Source organism: Prionailurus bengalensis, chromosome C2, assembly GCF_016509475.1.
Source record: "Prionailurus bengalensis isolate Pbe53 chromosome C2, Fcat_Pben_1.1_paternal_pri, whole genome shotgun sequence".
NCBI classification, from domain to species: Eukaryota; Metazoa; Chordata; class Mammalia; order Carnivora; family Felidae; genus Prionailurus; species Prionailurus bengalensis.
Window position 1 is genome coordinate 105687389 of NC_057350.1, and position 21802 is coordinate 105709190.

General features: G+C 45.8%; 1 protein-coding gene across 1 annotated transcript in view; it reads left to right on the forward strand.

The window, feature by feature from the left end:
* Window positions 1-3048: 3048 nt before the first annotated feature.
* LOC122491788 overlaps window positions 3049-21802 on the forward strand; it is a 44750-nt gene continuing 25996 nt past the window's right edge. The window contains exons 1-10 of the mRNA XM_043595019.1: window positions 3049-3545; window positions 13534-13567; window positions 13683-13770; window positions 16263-16319; window positions 16886-16915; window positions 20246-20290; window positions 20648-20695; window positions 21060-21106; window positions 21216-21265; window positions 21540-21757. Coding sequence (XP_043450954.1) covers window positions 3064-3545; window positions 13534-13567; window positions 13683-13770; window positions 16263-16319; window positions 16886-16915; window positions 20246-20290; window positions 20648-20695; window positions 21060-21106; window positions 21216-21265; window positions 21540-21757 — 1099 coding nt within the window. The 5' untranslated portion in view covers window positions 3049-3063. The remainder of the gene's footprint in view (window positions 3546-13533; window positions 13568-13682; window positions 13771-16262; window positions 16320-16885; window positions 16916-20245; window positions 20291-20647; window positions 20696-21059; window positions 21107-21215; window positions 21266-21539; window positions 21758-21802) is intronic.

Below are 21802 nucleotides of genomic sequence, written 5' to 3' on the forward strand. Positions count from 1 at the left end.
ATGGGCATTGAGGAGGGCACTTGTTGGGATGAGCACTGGGTGTTGTATGTAAGCAATGAATCATGGGAATCTACCCCCAAAACCAAGAGCACTATGTATACACTGTATGTTAGGCAACTTGACAATAAATTATATTAAAAAAAAAAAAAAAAGGCTTTCTCCTCTGTGAGAGATGCCCAGGACTGGAACAGAGACTGATTAATGAAACCAGACTCACCTCTTTCATTTCGTCATCTTATTTCACTGGCATAGCAGGCAGAATTGTTCTCTGTCCCTCTTTTGCAGACCAAGTAAGGCTCAACTTACCCAAGTTGAAGTGCAGATGGTGTGATTCTACTGCACTAACCATAGGATCTTGTTTCCTGTTTGTATTAGTTATTGCTGGATAATAAATTCCCCCCAAATTTATCAGCTTAAAACAACAAACACTTATTATTTCATAGTTTGTGTGGGTCAGGAATCTGGAAGTGGCTTAGCAGTCATGAAAAGATTCAACTGGGGTGAAGGATCCACTTCCAAGCTCACTCACATGGTTGTTTTCAGTCTCCAGTGCCTTACAGGCTTGGATCAAGAGTTTCAGTTCTTGGGGCGCCTGGATGGCTCGGTTGGTTAAGTGTCTGACCTCGGCTCAGGTCATGATCTCACGGTCCGTGGGTTAGAGCCCTACATCCACCTTTCTGCTGACAGTGCAGAGCCTGCTTTGGATCCTCTGTCTCCCTCTCTCTTTGCCCTTCCCTGGCTCTCTCTCTCAAAAACAAATAAACATTAAAAGAAGAAAAAAAGGGTTTCCGTTCTCTGGGCCTCAGTTGCTTATCATACCATGTAGGCCTCCTGGAAACCAAAGAGGGAGAATTTCAGGAAGGGGAAAATAGTCAAGTGAGTCAATGGCATATGGAAAAGGGTACCTCAGATCTAGCATCTGTAAGGTAACTGGTGACCTTAGCAAGAGTAGGGAGTGGGTCAAAAACGATGTTACAATTGGTTGAGAAGTGAATGGGAAGAAGGGAAAAGGAGATAGGGCCAGGAGATCCCAAACTAGGGTCTGGTGTTGGGTTGAGCCACCTGGGGAGCCTATAAAAAATATGTGTATTTCTTGTAGTTAATTATAATGTACTGTATATTTGATTCAAATATTATATATTTGAAAACTGCTAAGAGAGTAGATCTTAAAGTGTCTTATCACAAGAAAAAAATTTGTAACTATGTGTGGTGATGGATGTTAACTAGGCTTATCATGGTGATCATTTCACAATATATACAAATATTGAATCATTACATTGTATGCCTGAAATCAATACAATTTTATATAACAATTATATCTCAAAAAATACCAGTTCCTAGATACCCCCCCCCCCCCCGCCTTTTGGGAGGTAGGCAAGGAAGCTGAGGTTGAGAAAAGTTAAATAACTTGCTCAAATTCCCATAGCTAGAAGAGGGCAGAACTGGGGTTAGAGCTCAGGCATATCTGGAAGCCAAAGTTTGTGTGGGTAAGCAACATACTAGCCTGGTTCCCCACAAGCCCATGTGAACATGAACAAGCTCTCCACTAACAGCTGGTAGCCCTGTGTGAGTTCCAGTTATATGATCTATAAGAAGGTAGCTTAAATGTAAAGAGAGTATAATATTTACCTTGTGCTGTTACTGCGATGATTAAATAAGATAATTTGTTTTTAACATCCTTTTGCCCAGAGACCACTTGGAATGCACCTATAGTTATACAAGCTGGGTTACTCACTGCAGTCAGGGAAATGCACGCCATGGGAAACCTTGGAGGTGTCTCAGTGAGAGGGTGTTAGAAAATATTATTAAAGGATTTTGGCTTTTATTAACTGACTAGGGGGCAGGCTTAAGAAAGCAGGGGTAGTTCTACAAATATGTATCTTCATAAATGTTATCCATAGAGAGGGCAGACTAGAGTGAGGCTAAGGCTGTGACTGGCCAAGAAGCAGCAGTCATTTTTATTAGCCAGGATAGTTATGTTTGGTATTTTGTGGCTTGGACAATGTTCACATTTTGTCTGTGTTCAGACAAGATTACATAGTGGTCTTGTTCTTGTCTTGATCCATCATGGTCACAGAGAGGCCAGATCTGATGTTGATGTTCTGTGAAATTGTTTATGTTCCACAAAGAGAACATCAAGGCCCAATAACAGTGCCCCAGGTCAGTTCTTTCTTAGAATATATAAGTACCTACTATGGTGTTGGATTCATGGGTGCTCCACCTGTAGGGGCTAGGACTTTCATTGTACTCACCCACACTGCTAGCACAGGACCTTTGAGTCACAGTGAGGCAGGTGGGGGGCTGAGACTTTTGGAGGAATCTAAAAGACAGAGGTCTCTTCAAGCTGCAATGAGCCATTTCCCCCAGCTTCAGGCATTACATGAGGCCATTTCCATGAGGTCAGGGGTATTTCAGTCTGTGGAGAATTCCAGAAACAACAAAGAGAAGGCTGCAAGTTAGACGGCCCATCCTGGATTCTGCCTTTGCTGCCTTCCTGAATAACCCTGTAGTGAGCACTACTGAGAGCCAGACCTGGGCTAGAGGCTGTGACACCCACCACTTTATGTAAGACAGATGAGCAACCATGCTGAAAAATGGAATGAAAGAGAACAGGGTGGTGAGGGTCACCAACAGTCTAAGCAGTGGTTCCCACACTTTCCTGAGCTTTGGAATCACGTGGGAACTTTAAAACTATTGATGCCTGAGTCCCACTTCACCGAATTAATTGGTGCTGGATACTACTTGGGGCATTGCGATTTAAAAAAAAAAAACAAAAACAAAAAACTCCCTTGGTGATTTAATGCATTGCAAAGTTTGGGAACCCCTGATTTAATCCATACACCTTCACGGTTTGGGGCGGGGGACGGGTCACGCAGCTGTTAATCGGATGAAAGCTGTGGCACCTCACTCCAGGCACCTGTACTTTGGATACAAAACTTGACCTGGAATTTCAGCGGGGTTATAGATCTTAAGAAGCAAATCGGGGAACACCTTGGGCGGGTATCTCGTGGTCCCCAGTGAAAATTCCCAGATACAGGAGCAGCTAACCCTGATCATGGTGCCATGAATTCTCTGATCCCTCCAGAAAGAATGGCCCTTGTCCTTCTCCTTCACAGAAGCCTCAGCTTAGTCTCATCAAGCCGAGTTCCCTTAGGGCAAGGGCGCCGACAAGCAGCAAAGGCTAGGAGGATTTGCGCACGTGTGCGAGTGTGCACGCTGGTGTGCACGCCAGTGTGCACGCGCGGGCCGCTGGCAAGCGTGCGTTTCCGTTACCGGAGCCCCGGCAGCCTCAGACTGCGGCTGCAGCTGCGGATGCGCGCCCGGCACCCCCTCCCAGTCAGTCCCCTCCCCCGGTGGCTCTCGCTCGCCCTCTTCCCTCCCCCCGCAGCGTCGGCAGCCTCGGAGTGTGCCGGGCAGCGCTCAGCACGCGAGCCCCTCCTGCAGCCGCCCCGGCTCGCACTGAGCGCGGAGCCTGGAGCGCGCGTGGCGCCCCCTCCCAGCGGCAGAGCGACGATGAGCCGCGGCGTGGGGGTCGTGGAGAGCAGGTGAGAGCATCTGCGGAGGTCGGGGGATTCGGAAGGAGAAAGGGCAGAGCGGGATGGGGGCCGGCTGGGCCCAACAACGACGCGTTGCAACAGAAGCTCTGCCCCCTTGAGCACCCCCACCCCTCCCGGGGCTCTGTCCTTGCCCTTGCGGGGGAGGGGGCGAGGGCTCCACTCCCGTCCAGGCACCCCCGCTCCGGCCACACAAACAAAGCGCACTTCGGTGGCGCCGCCTGCCCCGCGCGGGCACAGAGCATGGGGGGAGCGTTGGCTCCCCCCATGCTCTACCCCAACCCTCTATCCCTGACCGGGGGTCTGGGTGCACTGCACCGCACCTGCGTAAGGAAGACGGCGCCGGGGTCGCGCGCAGGTGCCCGCGCGAGAGGCGGCGGCGCGCAGCTCCGGAGGCCCCGCGCTCCAGGCCCGGAGGCGGGGCCTACAGGCGGCGCTGCAGCTCCTTGCTGCCGCGTTTTCCCCGGCACCTAGCTACTCGGCGCTGCGGCGTTGTCAGGTGGGCCCGATTTATTCACATCCTCCTGGTGGAGGCGGCTGCGGGAGGCCTGCGGGTGCGGAGGAGGGCAGGTGGCGCTGCAGCGCCCCCTTGCTCCCCGCGGACGGATTCGCGCTCTTCCCGCCTCCGCGGGTGACTCTCCGCCCCCAGAGGTTGGGTTTCTGCTGTCCTCATCTGCCCCTAGCTCCTGGGCTTCCGCTCTCGGGAGCCCCTGCACCCTCTGCACCTGGAGGAGGACTTGGGCGGTCGCTCCGGGCGGATGTCCGAGGTTTTGCTGAGCACTGTCTGCGCTTGGGCTCCCTAGCTTTAAAATGGCTTGAATCGAGGGAAGGATTAGTTCCCTTAACGCCCCCCTTTGCCCTTGTGTGGAGGCTCTACCCCCGGCAGGCAGTCCATCATGCCCAATGTGGCACTAAAACAATGCCTCACGCACAGAAGGCTCAAATCAGTATAAGCCTGAAGGATTTCTATTATTGTAAAGGTAGCCAGTGCCTCTGTTTGTCACCAGCGTTCCACAGACCTTTAAAAGCAGCTGCTTTTTACATGGGAATGTTTATTAAGAGCTAGTTTTGGGACGCTCTAATGGTATTGTGGTTGTGTTCTCCAGAGTTACTGTCATCTGCAAAAGGAGGCTTTTAGCATTGGATGTAGTGTTTCAGTAAGGCATGTGATGGGCGGTTTGTGAAATATATACTTTAGGTAATCCTCTCAATTGCAGTTAAGTGCTTGCAGGAAGTGACCCCAAGTAGGCAGAAACTCTGCTCAGCAAAGATTCAGCCTGCAGAAAATTTTCTTTTAGGACAGTCACTGCTGCACAACAAAGTTTCTGCACGAACAACTAGAGCAAGGAGAGACTGCCAAGGTTTAAAGTGTCCACGACTTCAGTTTTTTGTGAATCATTAAACATTAGGCCCAGTTTCTCACAGGGTGGAGAGAGGTTTGTTTTTCTGCCACTGTCCTTTCTTTAAAACACTGTTGCAATCAGCAAGGCAGCCCGAAAAAGTCTGTGTGCAGATAGGTTTTACTATTTGATTTCTTGACGTAAGGCTCATGAATAAAACCACAGTGGGACACAGACTGAGTCCACATTGAACATCAAAAACACTTCTTTAGAGGACTTCACCCAACAGTAAGTCTTGGGAATAATTGTTAAAGAGAACTTTTGAATTAAATTATGGCTAAAAGTAAAGCCCCCCCCCCCCAAAAAAAAACAATAAAGAGAGGAAGTGAAATGAAATATAGTATGTGAAATTAACAGTTATTTACACAAACAGAGCTAACTGAACTTTTCTGCTGGCCACCCAGAAATACGAGCCCTTCCTGGTATTTCTGTGAGATATGACCCGCCCCACCTCTTTCCATGAAAACCTGTTAGTTCACCATCTCTGATCTTTCTGGCCTCTCAGGGAGATTGTTGCTAATGTGTCATTTTCATGTTTCAGTATGGCAACAAAGTCGGTATAATTCTGTATCAGACAAGGGTGAGGTGCAAATTGTCTCTGTAAACTTATGTAAAGCACCCTAGAGATGATGGCTATTGTTGCTTGTAATTTTTAGTAGCTGCACAGGATTCCATTCTCACATTTTTGGCATTGTAAGCTGTTTGTTATAGATTTGTTAAATACTGAGGAATAGAGAATCTCTATGTCTACCATATTCTTTCATTTCTTTGTCAGTGAACTTTTTTTTTCAGTGCAAATTATATGCCAAACCATGTGTTGGATGCTGGGGATGTGGAATCCTTGGCTATACACATGCCCTAACTCACACTCTTTTTGTTTCTTTTCAGTTCCCAGACTTGTAAATAAATTACAGCAGAGCAGTGCAATAACCCCATTAATCCAGGTGTATATCAGATGTTGTTGGCTCAGGGAGGGGAACAGAGAAGTGATTCCTTCTCCAGGGCTGACTCATGGGAATTCCCCTACCACGTACATCGTCAGCTCAGGCAAGCTGTCCTTCTTGTCCACCCTGGGCACTTACGATTTCTTTCTCTTTTCTCTTCCGCCTACCCTCCTTGTCTTCTCTCTGTTAGAAATGTTCTAGCTTGGTTCCAGTCCTTTTCTCTGCTGGCCCCACTTCCCTTTGGAGTATATTATGCAAAGTTCTCATTGATAGTTATAAGAAGGAAGAAGGGAATAAACCTCAAAACTGTTCCCCCCAATTCCTGTCACCCCATAGCTGCCTTTTAGGCCATATCCCTAGTGCAGTTTAGCATTGCTTTACCTTGCTCTCCCACCAGCCGGGGTCATCCTCCATTCACAATTGTGGCCTGTAAAGCTGAAGTTCTAAATACTTTACTTTTCCTTTCCGAAGATGATGAAAATCCTTTGTGTGTGTGTGGGTGCGTGGGTGGGTGGGTGCGTGTACACAATCATGTAGAAAACACAAGCTTCTTAAGTGGCATATCACAAAGCGAACACGTCTGTGTAAACACAACCCAGGTCAAGAACGAAAACATGGCACCCCAAAGCCCCTCTCACTCTCCAGTCCCTCATAGTCGTATTTCTCCTCCCTAAAGGAAAGAGAGATTAATTTTGCTTGTTTGTAAACTTTATAAACATAGAATCATACGGCATATAATCTTCATGCCTGGCTTATTTTGTGTGACACTACATTTGTGGGAGTGATCCACATTGTTGTGTGTAAGTAGTTCCTTCCTTTTCATTGTTTACAGTATTCCATTTTACGATTGTATCGTGTTTTTTGATGCATTCTACTCTTGATGAGCATGGTAGTTTCCAGTTGTTGCCTACTACAGAAAATGTGCAATCAGTCCTTCAGCCTTTCGATACCCAAAGGCCTACCAGTTTCACCATTATTTTTTCCTTTTGGAGTAACCTAAAAAGGGATGGGGGTAGGTGAAGGAGCTGGCTGGGTAAGCCAGCCCTGTGGATTTTTCATCTTTGCTAGCACTAAGTACCTTTGGAGGGACTGAAGACTGTGTTCTCATTCAGTGACCTAAACATAGAAGAAAAAAAACCCGTGGGATGGCTTCTTTCGTGAGTGAGCTGATTGGAAGTGGTGATCTTTGGAAAAGAAAGAAGAAAAGAAACTAGGTCATGATGGGAAACCAGCTTGGTTTGGGAAGTATCCCCAAAGGGATGGACAGCTGGTGGCCCACATCTCTCCTGCCCTTCTCTCTCTACCTTCCCTTTGTTGAGTCTCTCATCTACCCCAGGGCTAGTCGTGGAGGGCTTGCCTCAGAGGAAGTCTTTCTGTCCTGGCTTGTATGGAGGGGGACTGTTGGCTTCTAGAGCACAGTTCTGAATGAAGGCAGTTTCCCTGGAGTGTGCTTTAAGAGTAAGTAACCCCCTGGAAGGTTTTTGTCACCTAGTACTACAAGGCCTTGGGCTTGGCTGGCTCTTGTGGTCTGGGGGACTGAGGTTTTCTTTAGAGAAAGTCTTAGGCTTCTGGGCTCAATACAAGCAGTGTGTGAACCTGCAAGTTGTCAGGGGGTCGGTTCTGACAAGTTTAGGCAAGTCCCCATGTGAGATGCTGAGGACAGTGGGTTTGGGGACCTGTACTATTGACTTCTTCCTCTGCTTTCAAGTTTTAAATCTTCCCAGGGTGGAAATGCAGAGACTGCTCAGCAGACTGAATAATTGCCACTTTGCATCCTGGCAGTTGCTATCAGTTTGGTTATAGAGTTAGGATTTGTCCACCTCCCTGACCTTCCTCATCTCCTGCTTCTCTCCCTCTGACCACACTTGCTCTCCTCCTGTTCCTGGACCTTGATCAACTCCTTCCTGTCTCAGACAGGAGCTGCCCCCACTACTCCCATTTCTTCCCTCTTGTCCATTTCTGCATGTCCTTGTGGCCCAGCTTACATGTCACTTCCTCAGGGAGCCCTCCCTAATTCCTCAATCTTAGAGGAGCTCTCTTGTCATTCTCTCAAAGCACTTCTTGTCTCAGATACAGGAAGTCAGGCTTCCCCATCAGGCTGATGGGTTTTGTTGCTTTGTTTACTCGTATCTGGCACATACTCCACATGTGTTAGTTGAATGAGTGAATTGATGAGAAAACCAAGACCTGAGACAAGTTGGGAGATTGTCTCTGCTTATAACTTGTTGTGTGATTTTGGTTATTTATCCACGTACCCTCTCCTAGGTTCCCATCTCCTCTTGTAAAATGATGCATTGGATTGGAAGATCTTGTGGGTTCCTTTCATTTGCAGCTTTTTCTGAGCCTAACAACTAGAGGATTCTGTTTGTGGGGAGGCAGCACTCTTTGAAAATGCAAGATGGCCTTAGCATCATGGTTTAATTGGCTGTTTTGTTAGTCACATGCTTGTGATCTTAGTATCAGAGCTCAGTTCTTCCTGTTCTCATAGCCTGCTCTGGGCTAACCTATAGCTTATGTTTGTTTTTATTTTGCTCTTCTGGCATCATATACATATGTATTTGTTTTCTGATTAATGTCCCTTCTCCATTAGGGTGCTCCATGGGGACAAAGTTCATGTGTCTTGTGTTACTTTTATATCCCCTCTGCCCAGCACAGCACCTGTCGTACGGTAAATACTTAGATGTTTGTTAATTTGAGTTGATGAAAAAGAGATCTGTATTACAGAGAATATTGATTGCATTGGGGTTATTCCCTGGGAAATATAGTTATTTCATGATTAACTCTAGTTTGTGGCTAACATAAACTCTTTTCCACTTTCCTTAACCCATTTCCTTATAGGTTTTACTTTGCTTTTTATGGTCCGTTTTCTAGAAGGTTAATAGGGGCTGAAAGGGGTAAGATACTGGTTGGTTTCATTCTAGTGAAAAGTTAGAGGAGGATTTGGGGCTTATTATGGATTTAATTATACCAAAAAAGTCTTTCCTATATTTGAAAATTACCTTCACAGGTAGTAGGAACCTTCGTAGGAAGAGAGACTGGTGCTGTCATCTGCTTGGCAGAATTTTTTGCTTTTAGTTGTAAAAAGATATTGATAAAAGCTTGGGCTCTGCAATCAGATGGACCCAGATTCTTGGGTAAGTTACTCAAGATCTCTGAGTGTTATTTCCTCACCTGTGAAATGGAGATAATGCTAGTCCAGTGTCCGGCACTCGAAAGATTGTCGTGATGATTAAATAAGCTCTGATCGACGCATGCCAAGCCTTTGGCTGAATTTCCAGTACACGGTAAACATCTAATAAATACAGGCCATTGTCATATTAAGGTTTTATTTTTACCTTAAGGATTGTTAAAAAAAATTAAGTGGAGAATTATTACTTCTTGAGCCAGATTTGGGTGAAATCATTCCGATGCCTGATATCAACCTGTCCGGGTGGCACAGAGTCAAGCCGGGTGCTGAGGCTGGAGAACGGGCTTCCTCAGAGGTTAGGATTCTTGAATTCTAGTTGCATCTCACCCTTCACCAGCCGGTGCCGGCTCAGCCAAGTGACTCAATACCTCCCGAGCGGCAGTGTCCTCATCTGCAGGTGGGGATGGCAGTACTGGCCCTGCTTCCTGCCTCCTGGCAGAGCTGGTATGAGGAGCTGGTGCTCTCATGAGTTTGAAAGCGCTTTGAAACTTTTAAGGTAACTGCACCCATGTGAGAATTTGGTGTTGCTCTCAGGTTTCATTTCGTTGCAGCTGTGACTTAATTCCAACAGTAATTGGTTTTATCCATTTGTACATATTTTACTATTTTATTTTATCTTTAAAGATTTATTTATCTTTGAGAGAGGATGAGCTGGGGAGGGGCAGAGAGTGAGGGGGACAGAAGATGCGAAGCGGGCTCTGTGCCAACAGCAGCAAGCCCAATGTGGGGCTCGAACTTAAACTCATGAAACATGAAACATGACCTGAGCCGAAGTTGGACGCTTAACTGACTGAGCCACGTGGGTGGCCACACATATTTTAATATTATCCACATTTCCCAACTAACATGCAATAAGTACCCTCATTGAATATCAGCCCTTTGAGGTTTCAAGCCTGTTCTTTCAGTCCTGTAGCAGCTCAGGGATTTTACTGTGCCAAGATGCAGAGTGATTTTGTTTGTTTCCCCCCTCCTGTAAGGGAAAGGGGCTGTACTAATCCTGGGAAGCTCATAGGTATGAGGCAGCATTTATATTTGATGTTGATGTTGGAACTGCAATAAAATTTTACCTAATAATAATGATTAAGTCCATATCAAAATTTAAGGAGCTTTAAATGCTAAGTAAATATCTATGCCCCTTTCCAACTTATCTTCAGTCCCTGAATTACACTGAGAATATATGGAATGGGTGCTATCTCTCGATGGTTGCTGTGGTTTTACGTTAGAGCAATGCACATGGCAAAAGAGAGTGTGGGGGCCTAGCATTCATGTAGTGGTAAGGAGCCCTTTGGGTCCACTAGGGTCTGCCTCCTCCACGTGGCTGGACTGGGCAGGTGCGCTGCCTTGCGGGCGGGTTCCTCCTCGTTGGGTCTAAGCCCTTCCCCCTGAGCTGCTCCCCCTGAGTGTCTGGCCACTAATCTCATCTCAGACACCACTCACTCTCATCCACTTCATGGAGAAAATAAAGGATTTTATACAGAGGCTTTCTGGGTTTTAGCAAAAGTTCTAATATCTAAGTAGATGTATATATGTCTGGAAACAGAGATAAGCAGCTGTAGAAAGGGGAAAATGAAAGCGCTAGTGAAGAGGAGAGCATGGTTTTGTTGAGGACACAGAAGGGGGTTTTAACCAGGCATATTTTGTGCAATATGAATGGCTAACTTTCAATCCATGTTCTCATAATTATTTTCAAATTAAAAAGCATAGCGACTGCATTGTAAGAGGCATGAGTCTAGAGGAAAAAAGATGTAATGGTTGACTTGTTCTTTTATGTGTCTCACTAAAGACCATATTTTAGCCATTCTTAGTTTCTTGAAGCATTTCCCAATTACAGGATCACCACCACCGCCCGACCTTTTGAGCAGGAGTTGAGGATTAAAAAATGAGAGGATTTAAGTCTGAAAATGAGAATGTGTGTATCTCCTAGAGTCGTGGAATTTGGGAAATAGCAAATACTTGGGGAAGCTTACCAGTGTAAAATCCTGAGTCAAGGAGGTTTACCACGTCTGGGATCCCAAATAACTTGGGGGTGAAGAGGAGGGAAGGGAAAGCGGTTGGTCTGCTACTGCTTTAGCCATCGTCACCCTCAATTTACCACCAGGGTTGAGGGTTAGGGGTGGAGTGGTGGGCAGTGATGGAAGGCCTGGTAGCAGGCAAGTGCATGGGCTTAGAAGTTCTAATGGCCTGGAGTCAAGTGCTGCTTTTCTAGCTGTTAGCTCTGTGGCCCTGAGGGAGTTAAGTAACCTGTCTGAGCCTCACTCTCTGCATTTGTAAAATGGCCTTCACAGGCTTATTGGGGTGATTAAATGAGAAAATAAAGATTTTAAACACTCTAAGTGCAAATAGCATCATTGTTTTCTTCAGAATCATCAAAGATTCTGATTCAGTGGGCCCAGAAAAACTGTTTTTGGAAGTCACCTCCCATAGTTCTAATGTTCCTCAGACCATACTTCGAGAAGTGCTCTTCTTAAAGGATGAGTAGGAGTTTTGACATCAAGGGGAGGGCAGGGTGTCATTTACATGCACTCACAACTCCAGGGGGTGACCTAACATCATAGCACATGTCCATGGAGCACCCAGAGTTGGGGTACATGACTTGGAAGGCCAGAGGCAGTGACCCTGTGTGGGGGGATAATAATAGAGTGAGGTGTGTGTGTGTGTGTGTATGTGTGTGTGTGTGTGTGTGTGTTAGCCAGGGTGTGCTTGGGACACTGAAGATCTTTCACTCTGGGGGACCACTTAGGGTGGGAGACCAGGGAGCAGGGTGGAGGTCCTTGTGTGCCCTGCTAAGGAACTTAGGCTTTAGCCACAAAGCAGTGAGAAGCACAGAAGGGTGTAAACAAGGACATGATTAGACCTCACTGACGGTCACATGATGGGTAAGCCAAGAGAGTGAGACTGTAGTTATATATAATATTTATGAGGAAATTACAATCAGGTGGTGAGAACCAATGAGAGAGAGAGAGAGAGAGAGAGAGCGCACCAGTGAGTGAGTACACACATGAACTGAGATAGAGACAGCGTGTGTTGAGGAGGGGGCAGATTGGAGAGATATATAGAGGGAGGCTCAGGAGGACAAGGACCAGCTGCCCGATGAGGAAAAGCGGGCAGGAGCTGGTGCTGGCTGTTTCCAGGTGGGTGATCCAGGGATGGAATTCTCTGCAAAGGCAGATCAGGAGGAGCAGGTTTTCATGAAGAGGGAAAGCAACGATTAGTTAAGTGCTGACTGTATTTAATTTAAAGTGCTGAAGTGACCACCAGGTCCCAGGCACCTAAAACTCCAAGGAGAGGCCTGGGAAGGAGGTGCGGATTTAGGATCTGAAATGTTGGCATGAAGGTGAGCCCCGAGGCAGTGTGAGGAGTCGGAAGAGGAGGGTGCACAGATGTGCTTCTGGGTTATGTCAATGCTCCAGAGGCTGAAGCAGATGGGGCCAGAGGATGAAGCACACAGAGAAGAGAGATCACTGCAACAGGGGAGGTGGGAAGTGGTGGCAGACCAGGTAAGAAGGGACGTGGAAGCTGTGGAGAAGCCTGTCACCTTGGTCTAATGAGACAGTGGTCACTAAGGACTGAGGAGGCCCACTGGGTCTTTTGGGCAGTAGTCACTGGTAACGTGGGAGAGCAGCAGCCAGGTGGCTTTGAGTCTAGGAGAAAATAGGGAGGAGAGTGGAGATCATGTGTTCTCTTGTGAGACTGCTGCATGTAGGTCATAGAGTTCAGCAGTGGTGAGGACAAAGGAGAGACCTACTTAGGGGGAGCTATGTGCACCCTCAGTACTCAGAGTGCCATATCTGAGGGAGGAGTCCAGAGAAGCAGAGCGAGACGACCTGGGAGAAGGAGGGTGACTCACCGAACTGGATGGAGGGTCTAGAGGCCAGTGCAGGATTGGAGTTAGGATTGTGTTCCTGGAGAGGTGACAGAGGAAGGCCAGATGGCTGGGCGTGGATGGGCAATACTGTGAATCTTAAAGGTGCTGTGATGTCTCCCCAGGGTGTGACAGGACAAGAAGTCCATCAGGTGCACACCTGATAAGCTCCATTGAGTGTTTGGCATGGAGTCAGGCCATAGGTGGAGAGTGAGAGGGCCAGGAAATCTATTGGGGAAGGAGAGAGTTCTTTAATTTGCAACATTTCTGGAGAAGCATAGTATAATGATCATTTTGAAGATTTTCATAATTATTTTATGTAAAATTAGTATCCTGTTTTTAAGTTTATTCATTTATTTTGAGAAAGAGAGGGCTCAAGTGCACGAGCAGGGGAGGGGCAGGAAAGAGGGAGAGAGAGAATCCCAAACAAGCTGCATGCTCAGTACAGAGCCTGACGTGGGGCTTAACCTCACAAATCATGAGATCATGACTTGAGCTGAAATCAAGAGTCGGATGCTTAACAAACTGAGCCACCCAGGCGCTTCTAGTATCTGTTTTTAAAAGTCTTTTTCTTTTCTTGCTCTAGTGATGATCATCACAATGCCTCTTCAGAAGAGAAAGGTATGGTATTCTAAGTCATTGTTGAGTTATTAAAAAACTTAATCTATACTGTATAAAACATTTGAAGTTTTAGAAAATGATTATTTATTGACTGCAGCCACTTTGTTCCATTCCGGCATTCACTGGCTGGTGGCCTGCAAGCCAGCCTCCTTCCATGGGGGTCAAGAAGAAACCGAAGAAGGAGCCAAACCACTCAAGATTGGTAGGTGGCAGTTTTAATAAGCAAGAGAACTGACTTATGAGGCTTGTCTCCGTCTGCTTGGTACTTTGAAGCTGGGCATATGTACATTCATGCATTGAGCGTCTGTGTCAGGATGGGTACTGGCGAATCAAGGTGATAAGACACAGCCATGGTCCTCCAGGGACCTTGGAGGACCTCTAGACCTCGGTTTGCCAGTCGGATAAATGTGATAGGGTAGATCACAGAGGAGGCATAGCTAACTTGGTGGGGTGAGGGAGACTTTCAGCAGAAGTGATTTGGGGCTAGGTCTTAATGAATCCCTGGGAACTCTGGACCTGGGGCCTGGGAAAGAGACTTCCATGCAATGGGGAGGTATCTGTAAAGGCTTGGAGAAGGAGTGGCAATCATCCTATTTGGGGAACATTCAAATTTGGGGAGCAGGGGAGTAATTAAAATAGATTGATTCTAGCCCAGTGGTTCTCAACCCTGGCTACACATTGCAGTCATCTGGGGACTTTAAAGATCAATACTGCTGTTCAGGCCCCACCTCAGACCAGCTAAATCAGAGGGTCTAGGGAGTGTCTGAGTCCTGGGCTTGGATGTGTTGGGAAAGCTCTCCAGGTGATTCCATGGTGCAGCCAAGGTTGAAAATCACTCTTCTATGCTTCCAGCCCTGGAGGACCAAGGCCATGTCCCATCACTTGATTTCCTAGCACCTGTTCCTACACAGTCAGTGCCTCACCCTCCACTCAGGCATCCTCTCATGCAGGAACCTGCCTCCTACTGCCCCTCTACACCCACATCCAGTTAGTCACCAGCTCCTGGGGGTTGATCTTCTGAAGTAATAATGAGCATGTTTATAAGTCTAACAACATGGTTGAGAGTGTAGGTTCCCACCAGACTGCCTGAGTTGAAATCTTAACTACAGACTTCTTGGCCTGGAGTTGGGGGGGGTGGGTGGGTGAAGGGGAAGATGGTATGGAGGTGGTGGTCTTGCTTAAGTAAATTAACTGGCCTCAGCTTACATCACTGGACAGTTGTGAAGATTAATGTGTAAATATATGTAAAGCATTTTATATAAGTATATGTAAAGCATATATACACAAAATGAGTAATTACATGTAAATACGTGAATATATATATCGATGTGCCTGGCACATGGAACACTCAAAGCCGCTCTTAGCTACTATCATTATTGTTCTCATCATTATTCTCAAATCTTTTCTTTCCTCCATGTAACTGCTGCCAATCCTTTGTTCTGGATGGAGGGAGGGAGGATTTGAGAGTGATGCTAATAACTTTCCATGTATGTGCTTGCTGAATCCTGATCCTGCATGGGGGCTGGGGCAGTGTCTGCAAACTGAGAGGAGGAGAGAATGTGGATTGGTAGTGGGGGCTGAACCTGGCCAACAGATTAGGCCTCGGGCGCTTCTGAGGTCTGCTGGGAGAGTCAGGGTGCCCCTGGAGGTGGAGGTTGGAATCCAATTGGGAAGCGGGTGCAATGCCCTCTGAGGGCTCTTAAGGTGGAAAGGAGGCTGGGAATGGGGAGTGGAGGCTGGGGCGTTAGCAATTGGGGGGTGGCAGAGAGGACATGCAGGGTGGGCGGAGGGCACGCAGAGAGGTAAGAGAGCCAGGACTGACCTCACGGGAGCACCACGTGAGAGGGGGTGGTAGGTGTCTACCCGTGGGAGTCATTTTCTGGGGGTTCATGGTCCTTTAGGGACATCACAGAGAGGATTCCTAACTAGTGGTGGGAACAGAAGCCTGATTGCAATGGGCTGAGACACTGAGTTGGGGGTGAGGAAGTGGAAGGAGACCAAGGACAAGGACACAAGGTCCCCATTCTTGGGGACCACTCTTTCCAGAAGTAGTTGCATAGTGTGGACTGAGTTTGTCCTGTGCTTCAGTCAGTGGCATTTACTCTCCAGAATTCTGCACTGTTGTGTCATTGAACTTGTGCATGTGAGCTGTCCAGAGGTGCAAGTACAGGAGGAAGACAGGAGCAGTAAGGGCAAGTCAAGGCTGGGTAGGACCTGAGTGACAACCAAATAAAATGATTTCTGCAGGCAAAGTGTGATTTGAGCTCCCACTTAAACAATCAAAGTATATTTTATCCATTTCCAAAGGAAAATCAGCCCCCTTTTATGAACTGTAGTTTTGGACTCAGTAAGAATTTATTAAATTAAGAAGAAATTAGTTGAGTTTGAATCTGTTTTATAATATATATAATTACGGGGCACCGGGGTGGCTCAGTCAGTTGAGTGTACAACTCTTGATTTCAGCTCTGGTCATGATCCCTGGGTCGTGGGATCAAGCCCCTTGTCGGGCTCCATGCTGAGCATGGAGCCTGCTTGAGGTTCGTTCTCTCTCTCTCTCTCTCTCTCTCTCTCTCTCTCTCTCTCTCAAATTAAAAAAAATAATATGTAGAAATTATTTTACAGAACCAGACTTTAAAAAAATAGTTCCTATTTTTTGTTCACTGTGTACTTCCCCCGGCATATGCCTCTATTCAGGAGAGGACAGCAGTTCTGAGGACAGCAGTTCTGAGGACAGCTCTGAAAGTGAATCTGGTGAGTCACATATGTCTTTTTTTTTTTTTTTAATTTTTTTTTTTCAACGTTTATTTATTTTTGGGACAGAGAGAGACAGAGCATGAACGGGGGAGGGGCAGAGAGAGAGGGAGACACAGAATCGGAAACAGGCTCCAGGCTCTGAGCCATCAGCCCAGAGCCCAACGTGGGGCTCGAACTCACAGACCACGAGATCGTGACCTGGCTGAAGTCGGACGCTTAACCGACTGCACCACCCAGGCGCCCCTCATATGTCTTTTTTAAGTTATAGAATTCTAGTTAAACATATGAACCTTTATTTGTATTTTAAACTAATGCATACATTCCTTATACGGTGTGAGGACACATTACCAGTGTGGTTTTGTGAAGTCCTGAAAAAAAATACTTACATGGTAAATACTTTCTAGCTGGCAAGCAAAGCGGCCGAACAGGATGAGCTGAAGAAGAAAGACAGGAAGTGGTTGCTATTGGCGAAAGGCAAACATTTTACCTATTCTCCCATTAGCCCGGGTTTCCTCTTGGTTGTCAAGAGAATTTGATTTAGACTTTTTTTTTTTTTTTTGTAGATAATGAGGAACCAGAACCAGAAAAAACAAGTAAGTACATCCTTCCTCTGAATTTTATTTTTTGTTGTTGAAAGGAAGAAAGGGAAGGATCGCCTTTGTTACCAACTGCTTGTTCTTTATCTTTTAATATGCAAAATTAAGTTAAACATTGGGAAATTTCTGTAAGCGTTTTGCAGATTTGAGCTCCCTGCACTAACAGTACGTGGCATATGTTCTTGATCTGCGTTGACCGCAATCTACAGTGCGGCCACAAGCGGGCCTGGCTTCCTTCTGTGGTGGTCGCTGCTCACAGATTACAGCAGAGTGAACTCTTTGCTGCTGCAAATGTACCATTTGTGGTTTAGAGTCTCCTGGCATGCCATTCTAGTTATTTGTGAGCAACTTGAGTATGAAACCACTTTAGGAGCATGGATTCTAAATATAAAATACGGTTTTGGTCAAAAGTTTTGTAAGTGACTAAGCTTTTATTTTAAGTGATTTTATTTTACTGTAGGATTTTTTTCCCAGTTCTTAGACTGGGATCTGCCCATGAACACTGTAGCAAGGCAGTCAGAGGGCTCCTTTGTAATACTATTAAATAAATGAAATCACTTCACTCGGAAGTCCTGTGTAGAACCTGATTCTCTCTGCAGCTTCCCAGTGGGGAACCTGTGATAGTAACTGTAAGTTTCTTGCAATCGTGTTATGCATTGATAAGAACCTGTAATAATCTGTGTATCACCCTTGCAGAGATGTCATATGCTGATACCTATAAAGAAAAAATGTGTGCCTCAGGTCTCTATACATTATGGATGATTTTCATCCTTTAAAAATGCAGTCAAAAGTCTAGCCTCTATAGAATGGTTTAAGATAGAAATGAAATTAGAGAGCTGTGCGTTGGGATCAGGTCTCTGATGTTATCCCTGGTAATAACTGGGTAAAGGGCCATAGGGATACGGAGTCTGGAGGCAGGACGCTCAGGCTGCAGAAGCTAGGCCTGGCCCAGGGCCTCACCAGGGCAGGCAACCTAGGAGGAAGGCATTTGGAGTCAGTGAGGCTCAAGATAGGCTCAAAATTGGGTGGGAGGGTGCGGTCATTCTCAGCAGGGTGTGTGTGGAGCAAGACACAAGCCCTGGCCCTTGGCTGGATTAGACTTCTTGGTATTCTTTGGCAGTGAAAGTGGCCTCGCATCTTCTGTGGGCTGGCTGAGGATGCTTGTCCTAGGAGTGAGCCCCAGGTCATGTAAGGGGTCCTGCCTCCCCGCAAAAGTATTCTCTTTGTTAAAAGAGAGTTTTTATCCTTCCCATTAGAGGAGAGATCAGAGAGGTACCCACCCATTCACCTCCATTCTCAGGTCAGGCGGAAAGACTAGGTAGGCCACCTTGGAGTATTTGCTCCTCTGTGGGCTAGCAGGCAGCGCAGGCCCACTCACCCTCCTCATGAGTGGATATGCTTTCTACTCATGGGCATGAACTCTGGGGCCACCCTCGTTATATGGATTGAAGGGAAGCTGCGATTTACAAGTTAGGGAGAATTACATCACTTTTCTCTGCTTTGGCTGGGAAGACGTGGTCAGAGACTCTGTATTTGCAGGCTGGTTAGGATTCTCGAATCTCTTTCCCTTTCTCTGCTCCCAAGGCAGAAAAACATGGGGTGTGGATGAGACACAATGTAGATATACAGCCCATAAATAATTTATAATTTTATGATCCTTCATAGGACAGTAGCTGAGGAAATATGATTGGAGGATTGTGTGATGTAGGGTTTGGGTATTTCACATCTGTAGTATTCTGAGTCCAGGACTCTGAATACTTATAGTCTCTGTTTGCCACTTTATCTTAATGCTGTTTTTTTTAAATTTTTTTTTGTGTTTTTATTTATTTTTGAGAGAGAGAGAGCGCAAACGGGTAAGGGCAGAGAGAAAGGGAGAGAGAGAATCTCAATCAGGCTCTGCACTGTCAGCACAAAGCCTAATGTGGGGCTTGAACTCACAAACTGTGAGATCATGACCTGAGCTAAAGTCGGACACTCAGCCGACTGAGCTACCCAGGGGCCCCTTAATGCTTTCTTTTAAAGCTGATTCTGTCTTATAAACCCTGGTCCCTGGATTCTGCCCCAGTAGGCCAGGAATCAGGCAACTTGTGTGTCTTGGGCTGGAGTGCTCTTGTGGAGAGTGTCTGTACCTTCTGGGCATTGGTGATGGCATAGGACCTTGCATATGTGTTGAGGAGCGCCTTACCCATGGGGTGACCCTCCCAAAGGTTGTTCAGACCTTTAAAATATAAGTGACAATGTTGTTGTCTAGAATTCTTGAATTTTGTAATGAGTCCTGCTTATCACCAGAGCAAAATACTAGTTAATAATAGTTATCTAACACTTACTGAGCACTTAGGGAATGGTAATTTGTGTTCCTAAGTTTTGGGGGGTGATATTATTCTAATCCCCATTTGACAGACGTGGAAGGCAAAGCATGGGGAGACTTAGTAATATAACCGCAGAGTCCAAGCTCATGCAACTAGTGGCCAGTGTAAATAATAGAAGAACTTATTGCTTGCTCTTTCTTTCTTTCTCTCTCTCTCTCTCTCTCTCTCCTTTCTCTCTCTCTCTCTTTTCTTTCTCTGTTCCCTTTCTTAATATTATTTTTGTATTATGGAATTCTAATCATTCAGAAAAAGTCACTGAGCACTTACCAGGCCCTAGAGATACAGTCCTCATGAAGCTCACATTCTAGCAGGGAGAGGGACAGGAAGCAGGAAACACTAAACTGTACAGTGTACCTGGTTGGGGAGATGCCCTCAAGGAAAACGAAGGGCAAAGAGTGAGTATGTCAGGCAGGCCCTCTTGCAGGGGAGTGTGTGTGTGTGTGTGTGTGTGTGTGTGTGTGTGTGTGTTTATGTGTTTGTCAGGAAAGCCTTTCAGATACAAGGATGTTTGAGCAGAGACCACGAGGAAGTGAGGGGAGGAGTAGCATGAACCTTTGTAAGAGGAGACAGTATGGGCAAAGGCCCTGAGTTAGGAGTATGCTTTGGGGATGGAGAAATGGCAAGCAGTGACAGGAGGGCAGTAGGTGTGGGGAGGCAGGCAGGAAATGAGGTAATGGGGAGCCAGATCATATAGGGCCTTGAGCCCTATGGAAAGAGTCTGCATGCTATATCAGAGAGTCTTACAATAGTTCCAGTTTAAATATGCTTAAAATAGGATGTTGATTCCTTTCTCCCAAGCTAATCTCTAACTCTAACAGCTTGAGGGCTGACGCCAGCCAAGCATTTATCATGGGCCATGAAGGAGTCTTCAGTGGGGCTGCAGCCCTCCAGGAGAGACACCGTCCTAGGTGAGGAATAACTAATGAAGAGATTGCTCATGCCCCTCTTGTCTCCACAGATGGGGAGCCAGGAGAGTCTTCCACTGAGGAAGCTTCTGCTCAGGGTAAGAACCAGGCAATATGCTTACCCTGCCAGTTTCGTCTGTTTCTCTCCCATGACATGTGGGTCAGGTTTGCAGGATGGGGACAGAGCCTTCACTGCTGCATAAAAAGATCACATAAAGATTTATGTGCCAAGATGGGGTGCACTGAAGTCACATTCAAGCTAATTTTCACACCTTAGACCTGCAGTGGGATTGACAAACATGATGTGTCATGTGTCATTGGATTAACTCCTGCAAGTGTTTAAATACATGTTTAAACTCCTGTCAGTTGGGAAGCTGAAGGTGGGTACTTAAGTAGTACATGACTTACCTTGTGGATGACTTGTGCCAATACATGTGTGATGATCTCTTTCACAGTGCAAGAGTGGGAGGATAAAGACTTGCCCAAGGATCATTTACATTCAGGTATAAACTTACATGTTCCAAAATATTCTTTTAGATCTTCTTATCGCTGAGGGGCATGTACTTTTGAATTTTGTGATCTGGTCATATCACATATATTTATTAAAAAATTTATCTTTGAGGGGCACCTGGGTGGCTCAGTTAGTTGAGCATCCAACTCTTGACTTCAGCTCAGGTCATGATCTCAGGGTTGTGGGATCGAGCCCTGTGTTGGGCTCTGAACTGAGCATGGAGCCTGCTTAAGATTCTCTCTCCCTCTGCCCCTCACCCCTGCTCTCTCTAAAATAACAAAAAAATTCAATAAAAAAATTTTATTTGAAAATGCCAATCACATTCATATAAGTAAAACCTTTTTTCTATTATTTAGAACTTAATAAAATCCAACCTTCCTGTGAACACTGTAATGCTGAAAATGTAAGTATCTTTTAATTATAAAATATGATTTCCTAGTTTGCTTTAAGAAAACAACATTTACTTATATATTACTCGCTTATGTGCATATGTGTGTATACTTTTTCTTCAGAAACAGAATGAACAAGTGACCCCCAGGCTCCTTTCCCGGGAACAGTTTTTGTAAGTAGTTGTGAATACAGAAGACTTAATATCGTTAGTAATTTAACTTTGTACATAAAAATGACCCCAAATAGGGGAAACACAAAGCAATATCACCAGTTTCACACCTTTTATGTAACTACTTGGATTGTTTTCTTTGATAGTGATGCTTCTTCAAAATGTGGTAGAATTTCATTAGTGCTTTTGAATGAAATTAAAAACCTAAATAATTTTAAAAAGTCCTTTGCTGACCAAATGTTAGGCCTAAACAGGTGTTCTTATCTGTCCAATGCAGGCTAAAGTTGGATGCGGAGGGAACTTACCAGTGCACAGAAACTGGCCTGATATTTGAGGTTAACAGAAAAGTTGACATCAAGTATTGCGTTTTGTCCTGGAGCAAATACGCAGACCTGGTTGTTAAGCCCTGGATTGTTGGTGGACCCTTGTTTGATGTTAAATGTGACCCAAACTGTCTTACTTCCATTCAGTTTCCACATTCCCTCTGCTTGGGTCGTAAGTACTCGTTTTCTAAAAGTCTCATTAGTGTGTGCATGTGCG